Genomic DNA, 20143 nt, shown 5'->3' with positions numbered 1-20143 from the left:
TACATTTCTAAGATAATCCCAGTGAACAGGAAATAAGTTTATAGATGTCCAATGCACATAGATCTGTCAGAATTCAGCTTACAGAATAGTGGGATGCATTGACAAACATGCTAAAATTTTTTAAAAAGACAGAGTGCCACCTTTTATCTAACTCACATAAAGAGGAAGACAAATCATTACACCCATATGTACTTTCACATTCTTACACACAGACATTTTCGTTTTGAATACAATGTGGTTCATTTTTTAGAAGCATCTAAATGTACTTATACAATTGAAACTTTTGTTAGAGTAACAGTTTATTGAATTACTACAATTCTGAATTAGGAGATAATCAAATGTTCAAATGGCCAGTGTTTTCCTGTAGAGAAAACAAAAAAATCTCCTTACTTTAACAAGGTACTGGGGAACTTGGAAATACAAGTAAAATCTGGGAATTCAGAATGTCTTATTTTATAAAATTTTCCTTTGTTGTTCTATCATAGTTTCCAAGCAAAGAAAAATGAACTAGTTTTACCTTTTCAGGCATTCCGTGTTCTTTTGCTGAGTACTGTAAACGGTTTTTATTTCTCATGTGGAATTCTTGTTCTTCTTCCAAACTACTAACATCATCATCATCTGAGCTCCCAGGGTCTGCGAGAGATTTACAGTCCTGACCAAAACTTTGTGGCTTTTGATAGCTATGCTCACTTGTTATATAAGTTCCTTCCATTTTTAGGGGCAAACGAGGTGGTTCTTTATGGTTCTGTATATATTTCTTTTCTTCTCGATTAACTGTGTCTTGAGCTACTTTTTTCTCCACCCCAGCTATTATTTGATCTTGGTCTTTTCGCTTCCCAGAACAAGCCCAGAGATGAAGGTCAGGATGATGTTTATTCCTTAAAACAAAGTTGGAAAAACAGCAGTTCAGAAAAAAAAAAAAAAAAAAAAAATCTATTAACAGGCTGAATACAATAATCTATTTCAGAACTAGGTTAGGAGGACATCTAGGACTCAAGACAAAAGCAAAGGTAATCTTTAAGTTAACTCCCTCCAGGATTTCATCCAAAATTTGAATCTTCTCAATTAAAGAAATAATACTCAGAAAAGCAATAACAAATTGTGTTGATAATTCACATCATCATTTGATACAGGCATTTCTTTTTCTACGGATTTTTCATTGTCATTTTTTCATTGTAAAATTTGAAAAACTTTAATGTGAGCATATTTTTAAGACTTTCATTCAGTCAAAAAGTGATTAATTCCTGATGACAAAAATCCTAAATATAAATGCACAGAAAGTAAAAATTTCCTCTCCCATGGCAAACATAAATAACTGAGGTATAATCTTCCAGACTTTTTCCGTATACCTAAAATTAGTTCTTAAATGGATAAGTACACCCATCTTCTTGCGACACAACCAGGACACATACAATCTGCCTTTTTGTACGTAACATGCTATGGGCATCTTGCCATATCATGTCCTACAGATAGATTTCCCTTACTTTTCCTCTAGAGCTGAATAGTTACAAATGTACCAGTCAAGCCAACCAATTCCCTACTGTTATATGTTTGTGTACCTGTGTGTATCTTTGCGCACAAGTCAGAATATTTCAGTCAGGTAAATTTCTAGATATGGAATTGCTGGATAACATGCACATTTATTTTGATAGGTACTACCCAAGTGACCTCAAAAGGGCTTATACTAATTACAACCCCATCAACAATCTTTGATAATGCCCATTTACCTCATCCTCACTGAACATGTAAGCATGATATTGTACAGTTAATTCTGCAGTAAGTAAAACAGGAATCCAATCATCAGAGCTGAAGTGAAAAGACATTCGGGAGATATAAACCTTTCAAAAGGCTCAATAATGTTTGCATATTAATACTTTCCAAATTAGATACATACTGAGTCAAATTAGTTCTCTTCCAATAATACTCAAGTATTGTTTCTGAAATTATAAATTTTATCATTTGAATCCCTAGTAATTTAATATTCAGAAAATACTAAAACACTCAATCAGTAAAAGGCATAGTAGAAGAAAAGCTGGCACTGTAGTCCAATAGTCCAAGGGGTTGAATTCTGCTGTGCCATAGAGAAGCCTGAACAAGTCACAAAATCTCTGTCTTTCACTACCCAACAATGAAATGAGGTAGCTTATTATAAGGATTAAATAAAATATCACATGAAAGCACATGACGTGTAGGACTTTCTATAAATTGTACATACTAACAGATATTATGATTTAAAATATTAACATAAAGAGGGCCTATAAGTATATGAAACAGAAAGGGTCCAATTAAAATCCTTGGCAAAATTATGAATGCAGAGAAACTCATACTGATACCAAGAAGGAAATCAGGTTTTAAAAAAAGACCTAATAAATTATTCCCTCCCTTAAGTCTTAGCACTTACATGGCCTTTTAAAAAACAAATTCATATTCAGGCTTATGATAAAAAACTGAAGTAAATTTTATTCAACAAATAGTTACTGAGTACTTACCCTACACTATCAATTAGAGACAAAATGATGAATAGGACACAAGCCCTATTTTAAAGGATCCCATGTCTTAGTAAGGGGAGACAGGCATAAAAAAATTAAGTATACCAAAGGGCCTGACACAAGTATGCGTGGAGTTTGCCAAGAAGAACATGGTCAACTCTAGTTGGGCAGGTAATTATGAAAGGCATCTGCTAGGGGCACTAGTGGTAGAAGCTTATCCTGGGTTGTGAGTAAATGAAGTGATGGAAAAGCTTGCTTCATTTAGGGATTATGGTTTGGGATAGCTGGGACGTTTGGGGGAAAAAGCACAGGGATTATGTGGCAATAAAATGGTAGACAGAGTATGTGTCATGGAAGGACTCAGTCCATTGGGCAACAGGAAGATGGTCTAGTACATTAAGTTGGAGAGAGACAAGCTGATATTTATCTTTTACTAAGCTTACACTGGCAGCAGTACAAAGAATGAACTGATAGAGTACAAGGCTGGAGCCACAGAGAATGGACAAGCATGGCAATCGTTCATGTGAAATGTTAACAACCTGGCTGAGACAGTACCAGTGAGAAGTGAGAGAGGAATGGACTGAACAATGTTCACAAATTGCAATGCATAGGATGTGAAAGAACAAGGATGGGAAGGGAAGGAGAGGATAGGGCAAGTTTCTGGCCGAGGCAAGTGCATCTAAATGAAGAAAATCTTGTGAAGAACCAGTGAATCATCCTGTTTTTACTTAAAATGTGGGTTTTTGTTTGTTTGTTCTTTTAAAGAAGAATTCCAGTCAGGCATTAGGAAGGACTGGAAATAAGGACTTCAAGAATATTCTGATATGTTCTTTAAAGACTTGTTTAAGAGAAAATTCTATGGGATGACTAACATATTCGGTGCACAGCAGAGAAGTGAATTCGGTTTGTAGGCTCCCTTCATCACCTTTAAATCAATCTTTATTAAAAAAAACACTCACCCTGCTTAGAATCTATTTCATCTTGATAGCATTCCTGAAGGAGGACACAACGTATAGGGTTCACCACAGCAACTGCACTTAATTTTGCACATATGGTAAGCATACAAAACAGTGGGACAGGAGCTAAAATGTGTTGAAATACTAGTTGCTGTATCTACCTTTAACCACACTTACACATTCTAGGAGAATAGACAGGAAGCACCAACGCATCCAAAAGGTTGTTAATCTTTCCTTATTTTTAAAAATGCAACTTTATTCAAATACCTGTTCTCTCCTCCAAACTGTTACTCTGGATCATCAAAAGGCCAACAGTGTTGGTTTGAATTAAATTGTTCACTGAAGTGTGACCCTCCCTTTGCTGCCCTTCACTTACTTTAGTATTCCAATCTTCAGCTGTAGCCCGTGTAGCACTTCTGTAACACCATAGACATCAGCAAGCAGGTGATGTGTAGAAACTATCTTTTTGGCATTGAGATGAGAATAATTTTCTTTGAAAAATGATAACCCGCACATTCTCCCATTATTCAACCACTCCTTATCATAACGATATTTTGCACTCCACCTCTGACCTGCAGATGAAGTTGACATTAAATCACAGAGGACTGCACTTATTCGGATTTTTCATCAACTGCTACCCTACTAATGTTGCTCATTAAGCAAGGCAAACTCTACCACTAGGAGCAGATTCAAAAAGAGTAAGACAGCATTCTGAGGAACTGGTGCAGGAAGAGCTCCTCCACACCTTCAGCATTCCTGCCCACCCAGGAGAAGAAACACCATTAAGGACATGGTCAGTGGCAGACGACACTTGCAAAGGGAACCTTGAGTGTACCGCTTTCAATTTTTTTGTAGTCATCATCTGTCCTCTAAAAAGGCTCAAAGGGCTGGATAAAAACTAGACAGGGGTTATTTCTCACTAACCTTTGTTTTGAATTGGATGAACCATAGAGTTCTAGTTGAGTGAATAGGAACCCTTCCCCCATGTCTGTGATTTCACAGAATCCTATGAAATTCCATATCCTCCATGTTAATACAAATTAGATCCTATTACAATCAGGTGTTTATGTGACTATGTCCCATACTATACTACTAGCTAGTTGAAGGCATGGTTTAAATCAATCATCTCACCACAGTGGCAAATAGAAGCCATCCAATAAATGCTTCTGAATAAATAACAAATATCTACATTTATTATTGAATAAATACAATGAATAATGAACACTATAAATGTTGGTGAATGAACAAATGTCTACATTCACATGGCTGTGAATAATTAATTCTCTTGCTTCTTACTGTGACTTTTTTGTGACTTATTGTGACTTTTTTCTCTTTTTCCAGTAGTCATGGGACCAATTCACCACATGCCTATTATTTGAGAAAACCTAGTTATTTCCTGCCTGGAGGCTGAAGTTAAATTCGATATGCAGAATATGCTATCTGAAGATCCTCTAGCATAGAAGAAGGCACCAAGTAGACAGCATGGTGGATTGAGAGTCCAAAGGCATAGATTTCATCTCAGTCTGCCTCATCAGTAAAATAAAGGCATCACAGGTAGTATTCTAAGACCCCACCTGCTCTACAATGAGTCAAACATGCAGAACTGCCAGGTCAATAGCATGCAAGTTCAGAATGCAGATCTACTCCAATTGCCACAAATAAGCCTAGCTAGAAGTGGATACAGAGGAACAGACAGAGGCTAATTCTTCTCCAGGAAAAAGTCACACCTCTTCCCTTCCAGTAGGATAGTAATTTTGTTGATAAATATATGCTAATGTATTTGTCTAAGTAATCAATGTGGAAAATAAAAATGTAACAGTGAAAAAATATTTTAAAATTTTAATATGGAAGTGGAGTCTAACTGACCAAGAAGTACAGTGAGTCCTCACTAAGCGTAATCAATAGGTTCTTGGAAGCTGGCACACTGAATAATGAAATGAATTGTACTATAAGCTAATTGATACATACAAGTTAAGTTCCTATGGCATATAGCATGCTGTTTCATTTGGAGTCATAGTTTCCAAGAACCTATCAATGACATCATGTGAGAACTTGCTGTAGTGGTGGTGAACACAGCTGATATACTCTGGGATCCTGGAGGAGACACAGAGGCATCCTGGCAATCAGCACGGCACAGAAAGCCTTACCTGGTGGGTCCCGGCAGATATAGCAGATGTACTGCTCTGGAATGCTCTCCTCCAGCAGTCCCATGCACACGCTGTGCTGCCAACACAAGCACTCTTCACACTGCAGGAAACAGACAAGTATTACAGTCACCCGATCCTCACTAGGAATAAGCTAGGAATAAAGATACATGCCCTTTCTTTGAATTGGCTGGCTTGGCTTCTTACTGCCACTATCACTTCCATTCTTATTCGACACAACAAAATCAAGTCATGACTTAAGATGAATTTTATCTTTGAAATGGTCAACTACTTCACGAACTTTCTTTTGTTGCACCTATTAGAATATGCTTTGATCAAGTACTTAAGTCATACAAAAGTCATAATTTCTCTAATTTAATTCCCACTGATATTTACACAATCATATCATAAAACTCTTAAAATAGTTTATTAAAATGCAGAAATTAGGGGAAAAAAGTTGGTAGCAGTGTCTATAGCAATGATCTCTTAAAGTACTACTTCTGTGGTGAAGTTATAAATTCATAGTTCCCTCCAGAAAACCACGGAAAAACGGGAGGAAAAAAGATTACTCTTTCTTCATGCTCTCAACTAACATCTCCAAATCTTCTGGCATCACAAAATGTGGGTTATGCTTTCCTTTTATCTTAAAGATATCTTTCTTACAAGAAGAAGTTGTTAACTCCGGCAACAAAATTTTTCCTTTAATAATACTGGACATTTTTATGTTTTAATCACTGACAAGTGAAGGGTGACTATAAATTATTAATTATTATAATAATTAACATGAATGCAGATGAGGAAGAGAAAGGTTGCTGCAGCCTGCCCTTTCGTGTGAGGGCTTACCACCCTAATCACTCTAAAGAGTTTCAGTTTGAAGGCACTGAACTACATATCCTAGAAAAGGAAGAGAGACGCTAAAATAAGAACATTGTCTACTTAACGAGGAAATCTCCTATCATTACTATGGGTATTTTCCACATAGTAAGTTAGAAACCACTATCTTCAGTAGTAAAGAAATAAAACACCATGATGCATTTGCTAAGCACCTGAAACAACTAACTCATTATTATAGGGAAGACAGGTTAACCAATTACCTGGATCATGAAGCCATTCTCCTCATCCATCTCACAAATACATCGCACAATTTCATTAAGAGCATCATCCTCATCCTGAGATTCCTCAAAATTGGTTGAATCAAAGTCCTGATTGTATTCATCCCCACTCAGAAGCAAACTCTCCGTTGAAGAATCATCTAGGAAGTCTACATCTGATAAGTCTAGAATATATACAAAAAGTATACTTAGCACAACTTTTCTATTTTCATGTTATTTTTCATAAAGAAAGGAGCTATGAGAAGCGATCATAAGCTATTAAACATTTTAAAAGGGGGAGCAAACAAATAAGAACACTGTACTGTACTTGTCTCTGGACATAGAAACAAACGATTTACATCTTATAGGATACACTATTATAAGTAACTCAAAGTATCTTTTAGACTTCATGCTTACAGAATTTATGGCTAAGGCTGATGTCAATGATTTAAATTTGCAGTTTCCATACACTTTCACAAACATTATCCCTTCTGACCCTCATAAAAACCCTGGGCTGTCCCCTTGTGATATTATCAGTGTGACACCACTGTCCGTGGACCTGGGGACAGGTGTGTAGTAAGCCCCCATTAGCCAGCACAAGCTGGCTCTAGCACACCACTGATTCTTCATTCTTTTTCTTCTTTCTTTTTTGGATTAATAAAGTGCTTTTTGAAAAATCACTTAAAAAAAAAAAACTCTGGATTGTAAAGAGGACAGGTTTTATTATTCGTACTATAAACAACTTCAGAGAGGTAAAGGAGCTTGCCTAGGGTCTAAAATCAACAATACCATTATTGACAGTATCAGCAGCATCAACTACTACAGCACTTAGTAAGCACACAGTGCTGTACTAAGCACTTAGTAAGCACACAGTGCTGTACTAAGCACTTAGTAAGCACACAGTGCTGTATTAAGCACTTTAAACACAGGATATATAACTTGCTTGAGAAACGCAGCCATGGAGTGGGAAAACCAACTGAATACCAGGAATGCCTGATTCTCAAGCCTGTGTTCTTAATGACTTTACCAGTATTTCTTAAAACTGGAACCATGAGTTCCCCAAGGAATTTTTAAATGTATTAATTTTGTCTCGGTAAAAATATTTTTTTAGATTAAGCATATCCTAGAAACTAGACTACATGGATGACTACTACATACAACTCAATTTACATGCCAGGTTTTAGGCGTGTGTGTATAACAGTGACAATGCCAAAGCCTACCATTTTGCTCAGGTTACTGAGGAAAAGAAAATTGAGACAGACACGGGGGAATCTTTATTTATAACAAAGGAAAATAAATGATGATGGAACACTAAAATTTTTGCAGTAGTTTGGATGGAGAAATGTTAGGAAAACTGAGTCATCATGAGAAACAGAACATCGTATAATGCTGTGTGAGCTCCTGACAGAGGCTAATCAGCAGAGCACCTTCCTGCCTCACATCCTATCCCCCAGCCACATTCTGAGTTATCCCTTCACCTGCTTATCATGTCTTCTCTTACTAGAATATCAAAATCCATGACAGCAAGAACTTTGCATTGTTGAATGCTACCTCCCCAATGATTAGAATGAGTCCTGATATATAATATAGCCACTCCAGAATGTTTGTAGAAGAACTAAGAAGAGAGTCAGAGGGAGAATATTTTCTTTTCAGACTTAATCAGATCGGACCGAAGTTGAACAGATCTGAACTTTAAAAATTCACGCTATTTATACTCTACATATTTCACATGACTTAGTGTTTCCTCTATCAGATTCTAATCTTGCTTACTTCTTTCTTGATTCAATGTTTTTGAATGTTTTGTTGTTGATTAATGTTTTATAGAAAAATAAAGTTTTCTTCTCTTTGAAGTCACAGGGACATACAGAAGGAAGGACAGCAGAAATAGATAATAAAGAAATATCTGAAAATATTCATGGAGCTAGTAAATCAACTAGATATGGAAAATCTAGTATGAACAGTGTAACTTGTTTTAAAAGAACCTAAAGAGGAAAATTTCACCCAACCACAATCTTGCTGGCTTAAATCCAAATTTTCTTTTGGGCTTTCTCAAGTTCATTGGAATGTGGATAAAACAGTTTCAAACACTGTTGTAGCATACAAACAGTATTAAATGGGCCGGGCACAGTGGCTCACACCTGTAATCCCAGCACTTTGGGAGGCCATGGTGAGAGGATCACTTTAAGTTAGGAGTTTGAAACCAGCCTGGACAACAAAGCAAGACCTCATCTCTACAAAAGCAAAAATAATTTGCTAGGCATGATGACCTGTGCTGGTAGTCTTAGCTACTCAGGAGGCTGAGGCAAGAGGATTGCTTGAGCCAAGGAGTTTGAGGCTGCAATGAACTACGATCATATCACAGTATTTCAGCCTAAGCGACAGAGCAAGAACTTGCCTCAATAAATAAATAAATAAAAATTAATTTGAAATTATATCATTGAAAGGAATTAGTGTATCTCACATATACTTGCATGGCAAACATTACCAGTTTTATGGTGTTAGCAAGCAAATTTATCATACTCTCCAGAAAATCTAGTTTGAATAACTCCCAAGCATTAAACTTATGCTTAGCTGAGTTTTGGAAGTTGAGTAAAATGGATGACAGAGCTGAAAGTTATGTAAGAAGCAAATAAAAGTTCCCCCTTAAACTGGAATAGCCACCTAGACAATGGCTCCAATTGAGTAGCCACAAGAATAGCTGTTGCCTTCCAACAACTACCCCTTAAACTGTCATTGCTATTTCCTGAGACAGCATTTTGCAAGTGTGGTTTCCTAATCAGCAACATTATCATCACCTGGGAACTTGCTGGAACTCAGAAATTCTGAGGGTGAGGCCCAGAAATGTGTTTTAACACACTCTCTGGGCAGTTCTGACACATGCTAACATTGAGAATTTCTGGCCTAAGACCTTATTAACATTCCTTTTCTTTCTCCTGACTCAGTACTTGATCATAAGGGCAGGGCAGAGACTAAGAAGAACAGAGAGTACACATCTATGGCTCTTTTCATGCTCTTTCAAGGGTTCTTGTTTCAGCACCACAACTAGCCTAGATATAACCCCTATTCTCCATCTCTCTATAGCAAGAGATAATCTTCAGATCTTGATGATTCACAGTAAGGAAGTTCTTAATGTGATTATCAACCTCTGCTTCTCCACAGAATCACCTAGAAGTTGTATCTTGCCAGGATCCTTCCAGAAATCTCATTCAATTGTGCCTCATGGTAGGATCCATGATCAGTATAGTTTAAAAGAACCACAGCAATGATTGTAAGGTTCACTGGGGGTGAAGAACCACTGAACCATGGGAAAAAGCAGACTTGTATTTGCTGGAAAAGAGTGGTGGTAACTTCTTTTTAATCCCCTCCCATACCTCAAGCTTCTAAAAATAAAATCTCACAAGTGTCATGTGCTATAAAGGAAAGAAAATGCTTTCTCCATAACGAGCCAGGGAGGACTTAGACCTGGAAGCAAACGGTGCAAAAGCAAACATTTAACCTAGTATCCACCATCAAGGTCAGTCAGAAGAAAGAAAAAGGGAGGAAGTGAGCTGACTCATAAGGATCCTAGGTTGCACTTCTGCTGAAGGCCCCGTCCCTTATTCCTCACTCTCTGACTCTGGTAGCTACTGCATTAGAGCTCTACTCTTACACCACAGCCCTCAATGTCTAGAGCTGGGATCTCTCTTCCTATTGTTTACAATATTGGAAGCAAGGTAAGAGTCTTCAACACTTCCCACTGTCAGGACTGGACCTGCAGGAAAGTCTAACAGATTTGAACTCCAGTGCTCCCTTCACTGCTGACGTGGCCTTCTGACTACCTAAGGGCGCTTAGTTCCTGCCTGTGTTTAAATCAGTTGTCTGACTACATCTCAGGACTTTGGTTACAGAGGTATCTGACCAGGAATTCAAAGTATACTTTTAAGATTACCATAAATATTTATTTAAGAAAGCATTATCTATGGAGTTAAGACAGACCTTGGTTACAGTTTTAATTCTAACACTAGCTAAGCTGAAAAGCTACTTACCCTGTAAGTTTCGGCTTGTTTATATATCAAATGTGAATAATACCTACTCTGTCAGTTGATAGTGAAGAATATAAAAATATATGTACAAAAACCTACAGAAGTATATACACTAGTAATATTTTCCTTATGACTCTTTTCCACCAATAAGTATAAAGCCAATTTAACTTCATATAAATTAAAAAGTAGCTCAAATTTCTCACATCAAGACTTTCATATTAGTTTAGCTAACAAGTTTTTAAATCGCGTGCCCTTAACAGAGTATGTTTTATTCTCAGTTACACATTTAGGAATTCTAAGTCTTGTTTTAACCATCACATGGTTACACATACTTTCACCACTAAGATCAACGGACAGAATTGCCCTTGGGTACTGATAGGTTGTAGTTTTCTCCGTAAACGTGCTTCGTGGAGCCAGAGAACTCCCAGAAGATCGAGTTAATGGAGAAGAGCACCTTTCCAAAAATTCGAGGGAACTGTCTTCATAGTCTGAATAGTCTGCAACATAAGATACAGAAAGAAATATTAATAAAGTGTCAGATAATTAAGGTCACTATAAAAATAACGAAAGTCATGTTTCAGGATACATCAAATAATCATGCTACCACTTTCGCTTCTCATCCACGAAAAGCTACATATGTATCTGATGAACTGGGTTTAGCAAGAACACTTGGGAAACAAATATACCCCAGACAATATATACATAGTAGGGGGCACCAGGTTCTAACTGGTACCGGTAAACTTTTGTGAAGTACTACAGAGGTGAAAAAGGATTATTTCACATTTTCTCTCCATTATAATCACAACTATGTCTGCAGTAAAATATGCAAGACGACAACACATGGACACATGGGGAAGAACAACACACACTGGGGCCTGCGGGAAGTGGGGGAGGGTATCAGCAAGAATAGCTAATGCGTGCTGGGCTTAACACCTAGGTGATGGGTTGATCTGTGCAGCAAACCACCATGGCACACGTTTACCTGTGTAACAAACCTGCACATCCTGTACATGTACCCCAGAACTTATTCGGTTGGTGCAAAAGTAATTGAGGTACTTTTGTACCAACCTAATAAAAGTTGAATAGGAAAAAAAAAGATATGCAAGATGGTAATTCACCTTTTTTCTTCCTCACAATTCGTAAAAGAGGTTCTCCTGATGTCTGGCACACCAATTATAAAGTGATAATCTGATCAATAAATTTTTCAAGTAAAAAATCTCTCAAGGTAATTAACTAGTCCTGGAAGAACTCTGTAAAAATTCTGTTTTTCTCAGTTTTGTAATGAGTCCCACAGATGTTTGCAAGGAGAGAGGCCATACGCAGCTTACTGAAGAGTTGAGGGTATAGTGAGGGAAGGAAAAAAGGAGGTGGGGGTGTGATTCCAGGCATGTGGGAAGGCTCTGAAGCTGAAGAGTGCATGCCACATTTGGCAAGCTGTAAGACTGGCTGGAACACAGTGAATAAGGGGGAAACAAAGCTAGAGTGACAGGAGCCAGATTAGCTTTTTTTTAAAAGTTTTACCTTAATGCAATAAAAAGTCATTCAATGCTTGTGTGGAGGAGGAGCAAGATGTGACAGTTTCATTTCCAGAGGATCACTCTAGCTGTGGAATGGAGGATGGAGCGCAGGAAGGCACACACAGAAGTGCGGGGACAGTTCAGAGGCTACAGCAGTAGTCCAGGCAAGAAATGTTGGTGGCTCAGAACTCGGGTGATGGCAACTAAGGGGAAGATTTCAAGGAAGATGGAGTGCTGTTATAGACTGGAGGCCGAGAGCTAAGATGGCATTATCAAGATTGATTTCCAGGTTTATGCTTGAGCAACAAGGCAACAAAAGTGGGTCTGAGATGGGGCTGAAGAGTAAATGCAGGGTGGAGAAACCAGAGAAGAAACGGAAGTTTAGAAGAGGGCTCTGTAAGATGGGAAATCTTACACATCACTTACATGAACCTTAAGATGTGGGAAAGGGGGATGGCAGTGGTGAGAAATGCTAGATTAAGAAAAGCAGACATTCCTTCCATTTTAATAGAGGCTAAGAAGATGAATATTTTCATGTAAGCAGGAAGATGTTGTGGACAGAGTATGAGCAAGTTCCCACCTGATGATGTCTGTCTCCTCAACTCTGTGAGGAAAAGGATGTCAAGTGACACAGGTTAGGGAATACATGAGAGGTGGAAATGAGAGGTGGAAATGAGTGGGAAAAAGGAAAGACAGAGAGTGGAAAAGTGAGCTTATAAGACACACTGGTCTGTACTAAGTATTCATTTGAAGCTGGCAGTTGTGGGAGGCAGAATAGTCTGCCAAAAATGTCTATGACCTAAACCCTAGAACTTTTAAATAGGCTAAGAGATGTGGAAAAGTGGAATTAAGGTTGCTAATCCACTGACCTTACAACAGGGAGAGTACCCTGGATTATATGGGTGGGCCCAATGTAATGGCAAGGGTCCTTAAAAGTGAAAGGATGGAGGCAGAAGAGATGACGTGGGAGTGAAACAATATGAGAAAGACTGGACCACTGCTGACTTTGAAGATGGGAGCAGGACAAGAGCCAAGAAATGCAGAAGCCTCTGGAAACTAGAAGAGGCAAGAAAACAGACTGTCCCTAAGAGCCTCCAGAGAAAAATGGAGCCCTGTTGATACCTTCGTTTTAACCCAGAGAGACCCATTTTGGACTCCTGACCTCCAGAACTTTAAGATAATAAATACGTATTTTTTTAAACCACTGATGTGCAGTAATTTGCAACAGCAGCAATGGGAAACTTACACTCATCATCATAAATACCACGGCACAACCAACACTGATTGAGGGCTCTCTATGTGCCAAATGCAATTTTCAGTTCTTTATGTGTATTAACTCTTTTAATCCTCACAAGCATCTAATGAGCGAAGTAGGACTGCTAGTAAAGAATTGAGGCAGGACAGATGTAGTAAATTGCCCAAGAATATACAACTATCAACGGCAAAGCCAACATTCAAACCCAGGCAGCCTGACTATGGAAGCTGCACTCTTAACAAACAAATGATATCGGTGTATTTCAACATTTAAAGGGTGCACAAGCTGGCAAGCTTGTTAAACCCCAGATTCCTGGGCCTCATCTCCAGTACACTGGGAATGAAACACTCCCAGATGATGCCGATGCTGTCAGATCACAGCAGTCTTTGGGCAGCACTATGCTATTCTGATTCCAGTGGCCTCACCATAACCACAGTTTCCCCAACACCATATAGGCCCCGACATGGAAAGGGCATTTATTAAATGCCAGGTACTATATCAAGTACTTTACAATGATTACTTTATTTAATTCAAATAATAAATCTATGTAATAAAACTATCAATTACCATTTATTTTAGAAGAAAGGAAATTGGGATGTAGAGAATTTAAATAACCTGTCAAAGGTCGCTTAGCTATAAGTGTTATGGGCAGGATTTGAATCCCTATAGTAAACCTTCAAGGCTGCCTTCTTATCAACTCCATTATATGTTGCCCTTTCAGCAAAAGTAAAAGTAGAAGCAGAATCTGATTGTAAAAATAATGAAAGAAATCTCAGTTTTGTGCTAAAATAAAACATGGCTGATATTTAATAGGTAAAACCTGGCGTTCTGCACCCTGTCTGTATTCCCCACTTCAATTCCCTTTGGCTACTATGAATAAAAGTTGGTTATGTTTCAAGGCTTAGATCAGAAGTAGTCTCCTACATAAAGTCCCTTCCTTGATCGTGCCAACTTTTCTAGCTTAAATGTTTATTTTGTACCACTCTTACCACAAATATCAGACCTTCCTGGTAGAGATTTATGTATGCTTATCTCTCTTACTATATACTTCAATGACTTAGAAGCTCCTCAAAGGAATCTTTTTTACTATGCAATGCTTTCAATTCTCTTTTCACTTCTAACCCTATTTCTTTTTAATCTCTGTATGCCTGTAGTATCCTTATATTTACAGACACATGAAAGACAGATGAAGTGATTTGCTCAAAGTAACAAAGCTAAAAACTGGCAAACATGACACTCTTAAATCCCAACACGGTGCCTTCTCATACACACAAATTAAACACAATGTTAGTATTATGTCTTGTAAACCAATTCTGTTAATCAAAACATATCTTAACCTACTACCTCATAAAATAATAAAAAACAACTAATCTAAATTATTACTTTGCATAACTGCATTAAAATAACAGATAGGGACAAGAACTTGGTATGCCAATAAAAACAAGTAAAAACTTGATGAAGAGAAGAATACACAGTTTGATAAACAGTATTTCAGGTATTAATAACAGCATGGTGATTAAAGTTAAAAATTCAGACTTGTAAGTCAGACTGCTTGGATTTGAAATGAATCTGCTTTTCACCACTAGCTAGCTATGAGAGCTGGAGAGCTCTCTTTCTCACTCTCTCTCAGTTAACTGTTGGTAAAATGGAGAAAACAGATCCTATTGTAAAGGGTTAATATGAGGATTAAATGAAGCAATAACATTTATAAAATGCTTAGTTTTGGGTACATAAGTACCAGCAGGATATATAAAATAATGTTGAGTGGTAAATAAAAGAATTTTGAAACTCCCTCATGGTGCTAACTATAGACTAAAAAACATACTAGAAGCCTCATACAGTAATAATGTCAATTCTTTAACATTCAGATGTCTTTAAAATTTCAAAGTTACTTCAAATCCTGTATTTCCCGCTTAAAGACCACTCTTCTAATTTAACCATCTGGGGAAAAGTGCCATTTCTAAGATAAAGTAAATAGCTCAGAATAAATTCTCCTCAAATGCAATAATTAATTACAAAGATGACAGTGATTACCAAACTCAACACCTGCTGTTTATAAATAGCAATGTTTCTGTGCATCTTACCAGGACTCTATTTACAAAGTTAAGATTTTCATTTGTAAGCCTGATTTCAAAACGTGAACAAACATATAAGATTTTCTTTTTCATTAAAAAATAAAAATATATGCCATTTAAAGTATGTTTTAATGGCTCTTTGTAAAGGGTTACATAGTTAAGGGATGGTCACAATACTAAGGTGCAAGTTTTTTTTGGCCATTTTTCCTCTATTAATCCTAATTGCTCTTCCTTCTCTCAAGTTACAATTTCCTGCCTTCTCTTAAGCTCTAGCCCTCATATTTTGCTGCCAAGTGTGGGCCCCTTCTTATTTTGTTTTGTATCAGCTGCTGTTATCTTTTTCCCCACTTTCACAGGTATTTTGTATGTAAGATTCTGTGTCTGCTACTAAATATTAGAACAGAACACAGTTTGTGGCTGTGCCGTAAGATAACCTGAAATAGCTGGCCATTCCTGCACTGACAATGCAGGTCTCCATTGGAACACCTAAGCTAGGCAAATCCCCTCAGAGCCTTTGGTCAGGTGGGAGTTCATCTGGAAGTTTTATTTGCAGCCTGAGCTTCTCATTTCTGTATTGTGACATACCGCTCACAGGAGGGTATTCAGTAATCAAATGAATTCACAGTGAATAGTTTTTGTTTACCAAACTCCGGAGTTTCCTACCTCTACATCATTTCTAGCTTGAATTCCACAGTTATATATGAAGAGGTGATGGGGGGGTGGGCAGAAGGGAAAGGAGTGAGGAGCAAGGCACACACAGAAGTGCCCGGAAATGTTCAAGACTCTCTGGAAAGCAGTTTCAAGCTTTGAACCCCATTTTGATCCTGTATCTTCAAATTTACTCTGGCAGCTTTAGAATTCGAGAATGTGAAAACTTCACATTCTGTGGGAAAATTAAATGTTATTTTTGGACCATGGAGAGAGTTAAAATCTGAAGAATTTACCAACAATGATTACCAACCACAAAACTGCCCAGTTGGATTTGTATTTTTTAAAACTGGTTTTATTAAATGTCTAATAAATATGAAAAAAATGGGTATGACACAAAGAATATCAATAGCACAAAACACTTAGGTACTGATCACGCAGTTTAAGAGAATATCATAATTTTTGAAGGTCCCTTTGCACCATTTTCCAGTTTGAACTGATAATGGCCCTTCCCCACCTTAGAGGCAACTACTCTCTTGAATTTTGTTCATCATTCTCTAGTTTTTCTTTATGCTTTTCCCACACACAGTTGAATCTCTTAAAAATATACTGTTTAGTTTTAAAACTTTTTTATCTTTATATAAGGGAAACATTATGTTTTCTTCAGTTACTTGGTTTTTAGCTTACCATTTTGTTCCTGAGATTCTGTAGCTGTAATTCATTTATTTATTCCACTGAAGGAATGCATGACTTTTGATGGAGAGCTGGGCTGTTCCCAGTGCTGCTGTGAACACTCTCATATTTGATGCACTGTGTGAGTTTCCCCAGGAGTTTTTAGGCCACATGGCACACACATCGTCACCTTACTCCCTGGTCCCCATCTGTTTCCCACAGTAGTTGTGTAGTTGCCTTCATTTCCTCAGCAACATCTGCTATTACCTACCTGGTTAGTTGTGCCAATACAGCACGTTTGAAACAGACTTCACTATGTTTTAACAATTGAGTTTCATCTAATTTTCTGATACAATTTTGCATACCAACTCTATGTGGTCATATCATTTTAACACATCGTTAGATTTAATTTCATAACATTTATTTATGGATTTTGGATCTATATCCATAAGTAAGAAGAGTTTGTGGCTGTGCTTTCCCATATTATTCTCTCCTGATTTTGATAGCAAAGTTATTTAAATCATTTAAAATAAATTTGGAGTTGTGTTCATTTCTAGGGGTGCCATAAGAAATTACCATAAATTTAGTGGCTTAAAACAACAGCAATTTATTCTCTCAAAGTTCTGAAAGCTGGAAGTCCAAAATCAGGGCTTGACAACGAAGTGCTCCCTCTGGAAGCCCCTGGGCCAAATCCTTCCTTGCCTCTTGCAGCTTCTGGTTCCTCTGGCTCCTTGGCTTGGGGCTGCATCCCTCTGATTTCTGCTCCATCTTCACATGGCCTTTGCTGATACCAAATTCTGTTGGTTTCTCAAATTCTTCTAAAAATATCTATTTCACTCTCATTCTTGAAAGCTAACTTAAGGAACTCCACAATTCTAGACTGAGAATAATTACTTGAGCATGCTAAAGGGTGCTTGGTCAGGGCATCGAGTCTACCATAATGCTGGAAGGAAAAATGTCTAATCAGTTGCAACAATTAATTTATAGGCCAGAGTGAAACAGAGTAGTATATTTTTGAAATTTCATGTCAAAGGAAAGCTACAGAAACCTTTCAGTTCTCAACACGGGGATCTTGTCATGACTCCATTTTGTAAAAGAAAAGGGGAATCAAAGGAAACTTCAAATTTTAAAAAAAGAGGGAATAACCATCTCAGTGTACTTACCATGCTGCTTAGATTTCTTTTTCTTTTTTTTCTTCTTTTTCTGTTTTGGTTTGTAGTGATCTTTGTCTCTCTTCTCTCTTCTTTCCTTATCTTTTTCTTTTCTCTTACCTAAAAGATAAAAGTGAATACTTTAGCAATCACGACTGATCCTGAGTTGTTCCTTTGTGGTTAACCTAAAAGCAGCATTTATGTTTTAATCAGCTATTCCAGTCACCTGCCCAGAGTGGATGGGTTCAATTAAACTGTTCATGTCATGACTCTGGAAGTCCTGATAAGCTTATTGGACTATAAGAGGGGATCTTCATTAGCAGTGCTGAGAAATCCCAACTCCTGATACCTTAAAGTTAACACAGACAGTAGTTAAAACCTTTCAATGAGTAATATTCTCAATTTCCTGATGTGGTAAAAAGTTAAACTCCATAATTTACAAAGGACCTGAATGAAGAGACTCAGCATTTCCATATGTAATTTAATGAGAGAATAAATTAGGAGATTTAAAAAAAAAAAAAAAACCTGATGTACTTTTTGCTTTGGATAAGCTTTAAAAATAATTAAATCAATTCATAAACAACTCCTCCAGTCTTTATTTACATTCTTTGTGTGTTTAACAATGAAGGCTAAGAACATGAGGAAAAAAATGTATTTCATTAAACTAATTTTTCCAAAATTGTAAAGCATTCTTTTCCCCAATCATATGTACTTAAAAAAATAAATATTAGAGCAGTATCCTACATTTCAAATTAAATCATCACACATATCCTACTAGCTATTGCTCCAACTCACAATGGTTTAGCCTATAATTTATCTAACATATTTCAGCAACTTTCAGTGACTCAAGCTCCAGTTAACTAATCTACAGTATATTTAAGACTATCGTCCATTATTTTGTGACTTTTAGTCATTACAGCACAGAAAACAGAAAATATAGCAGAAAACTCAATAACATTTTTATAAACTATAATGAAGAAGAAAGTGTGAAAAAATTACTATTTTAATCTATCATCCATTCTCTAAAGTCTCAACAATATTAAATCGAGGTCTATTTTTGAATAGCCATAATTTTGACTAGGGATGATCATAAACACAAAAGTTCCTTCAGAGAAAGCAAGAGACTCTCTTGACAAAAAAGTTACATATAAAACAAGATATGTGTTTAATAAATCATATATCTGGAGCTGACTAACACTAGTAAGAACTAAAACAGATGATCACTTACACCTAAGGTAGCATTAACTGGTAAAGAGTAAGGGGCAGACTATGTCCTCCCTCTCTGTCAAGCTTTATAGTCTTTTGCTTAAAGATTACTTTCTGTTCATACCAAATGCTGTTGAGCTTTTTTCTTCCAATTTCATTTTTTTTTCTGTTTTCGATATTCCTGTGGGTTAGGGGAAAAAATATGTAAGTTTAATCAGAAAAACTTAAAAGTATGGGACAATATTTTACATTACAATTGCTCATAAAAGCAATTTTTATGACTCTTTTTCTCCTAACGGTCTACATGTTTTACTGCCTGAACTGGTAACAAAGCAGTGAGATTTCTTACCTTAAAAAACAACCAAAACAATAAATTAAATGTGATTTTTGTTATTCAAACTACTTAAGTTCAACTTCTGGTTCCACCACTTACTAGCTCTGTGGCCTTGAGGACATCATTTAATGCCTCTGTGCTTCTGTTATCTGTCAAACAGGAATAAGTCTATATACCTCATGGAGTTATAACGATTATGTGAGTCAAAATATGTAAGATGTCTAGTCCAAAGATTGGTAAATATGTAATTTTTTTCATTTTCTCCTTTGTGGTAGGGTAATAATTTGACACTACACTATTTCCAGAAATAGCATAAATAGGGGTCTAACCATAAAGAAAAAGTTAACTGTACTAGGCCATCAGTAAAGGTCTACTCTAGCACCACAGCCTTTGGCAATCCAAAAGATTCTGAAATTCATCTGAGTAGTAGTTCCAGGTACCATTTCTACTTCTGTGACAGTTATGACATGAATGCTATCTGGATTATCCAAATGAAATATTAAACTCCATATTAGAGCATACTGGTTTTCAACAATCTGTACACATTTTTAAAACTAACATTTAAGCTCTTGTGCCTAAAACA

General features: G+C 36.9%; 1 protein-coding gene and 1 long non-coding RNA gene across 17 annotated transcripts in view; both read right to left on the bottom strand.

Moving 5' to 3' along the window:
• The window catches only part of PHF20L1 (PHD finger protein 20 like 1), a 73618-nt gene that overhangs the window by 5436 nt on the left and 48039 nt on the right, over positions 1 to 20143 (bottom strand). For all 16 annotated transcript variants that reach the window (XM_054518851.2, XM_024251058.3, XM_054518852.2 and 13 more), the window contains 7 exons: positions 19351 to 19407; positions 18033 to 18140; positions 11035 to 11199; positions 6684 to 6865; positions 5593 to 5692; positions 3822 to 4017; positions 518 to 878 (listed from right to left, as the gene is read on the bottom strand). In XM_054518851.2, the coding sequence (XP_054374826.2) occupies positions 518 to 878; positions 3822 to 4017; positions 5593 to 5692; positions 6684 to 6865; positions 11035 to 11199; positions 18033 to 18140; positions 19351 to 19407 (1169 nt within the window). The remainder of the gene's footprint in view (positions 1 to 517; positions 879 to 3821; positions 4018 to 5592; positions 5693 to 6683; positions 6866 to 11034; positions 11200 to 18032; positions 18141 to 19350; positions 19408 to 20143) is intronic.
• On the bottom strand, positions 18245 to 19322 carry LOC134761970 (uncharacterized). The gene is made up of 2 exons (XR_010141336.1): positions 19249 to 19322; positions 18245 to 18369 (listed from the first exon to the last, which is right to left on the bottom strand). It is a non-coding gene; the product is annotated as an uncharacterized LOC134761970 (long non-coding RNA).

This window comes from Pongo abelii, chromosome 7 (assembly GCF_028885655.2).
Source record: "Pongo abelii isolate AG06213 chromosome 7, NHGRI_mPonAbe1-v2.0_pri, whole genome shotgun sequence".
Classification (NCBI taxonomy): domain Eukaryota; kingdom Metazoa; phylum Chordata; class Mammalia; order Primates; family Hominidae; genus Pongo; species Pongo abelii.
The sequence above is the reverse complement of the archived record's forward strand: the minus strand, read 5'-3'. Positions and strand labels throughout refer to the sequence as shown.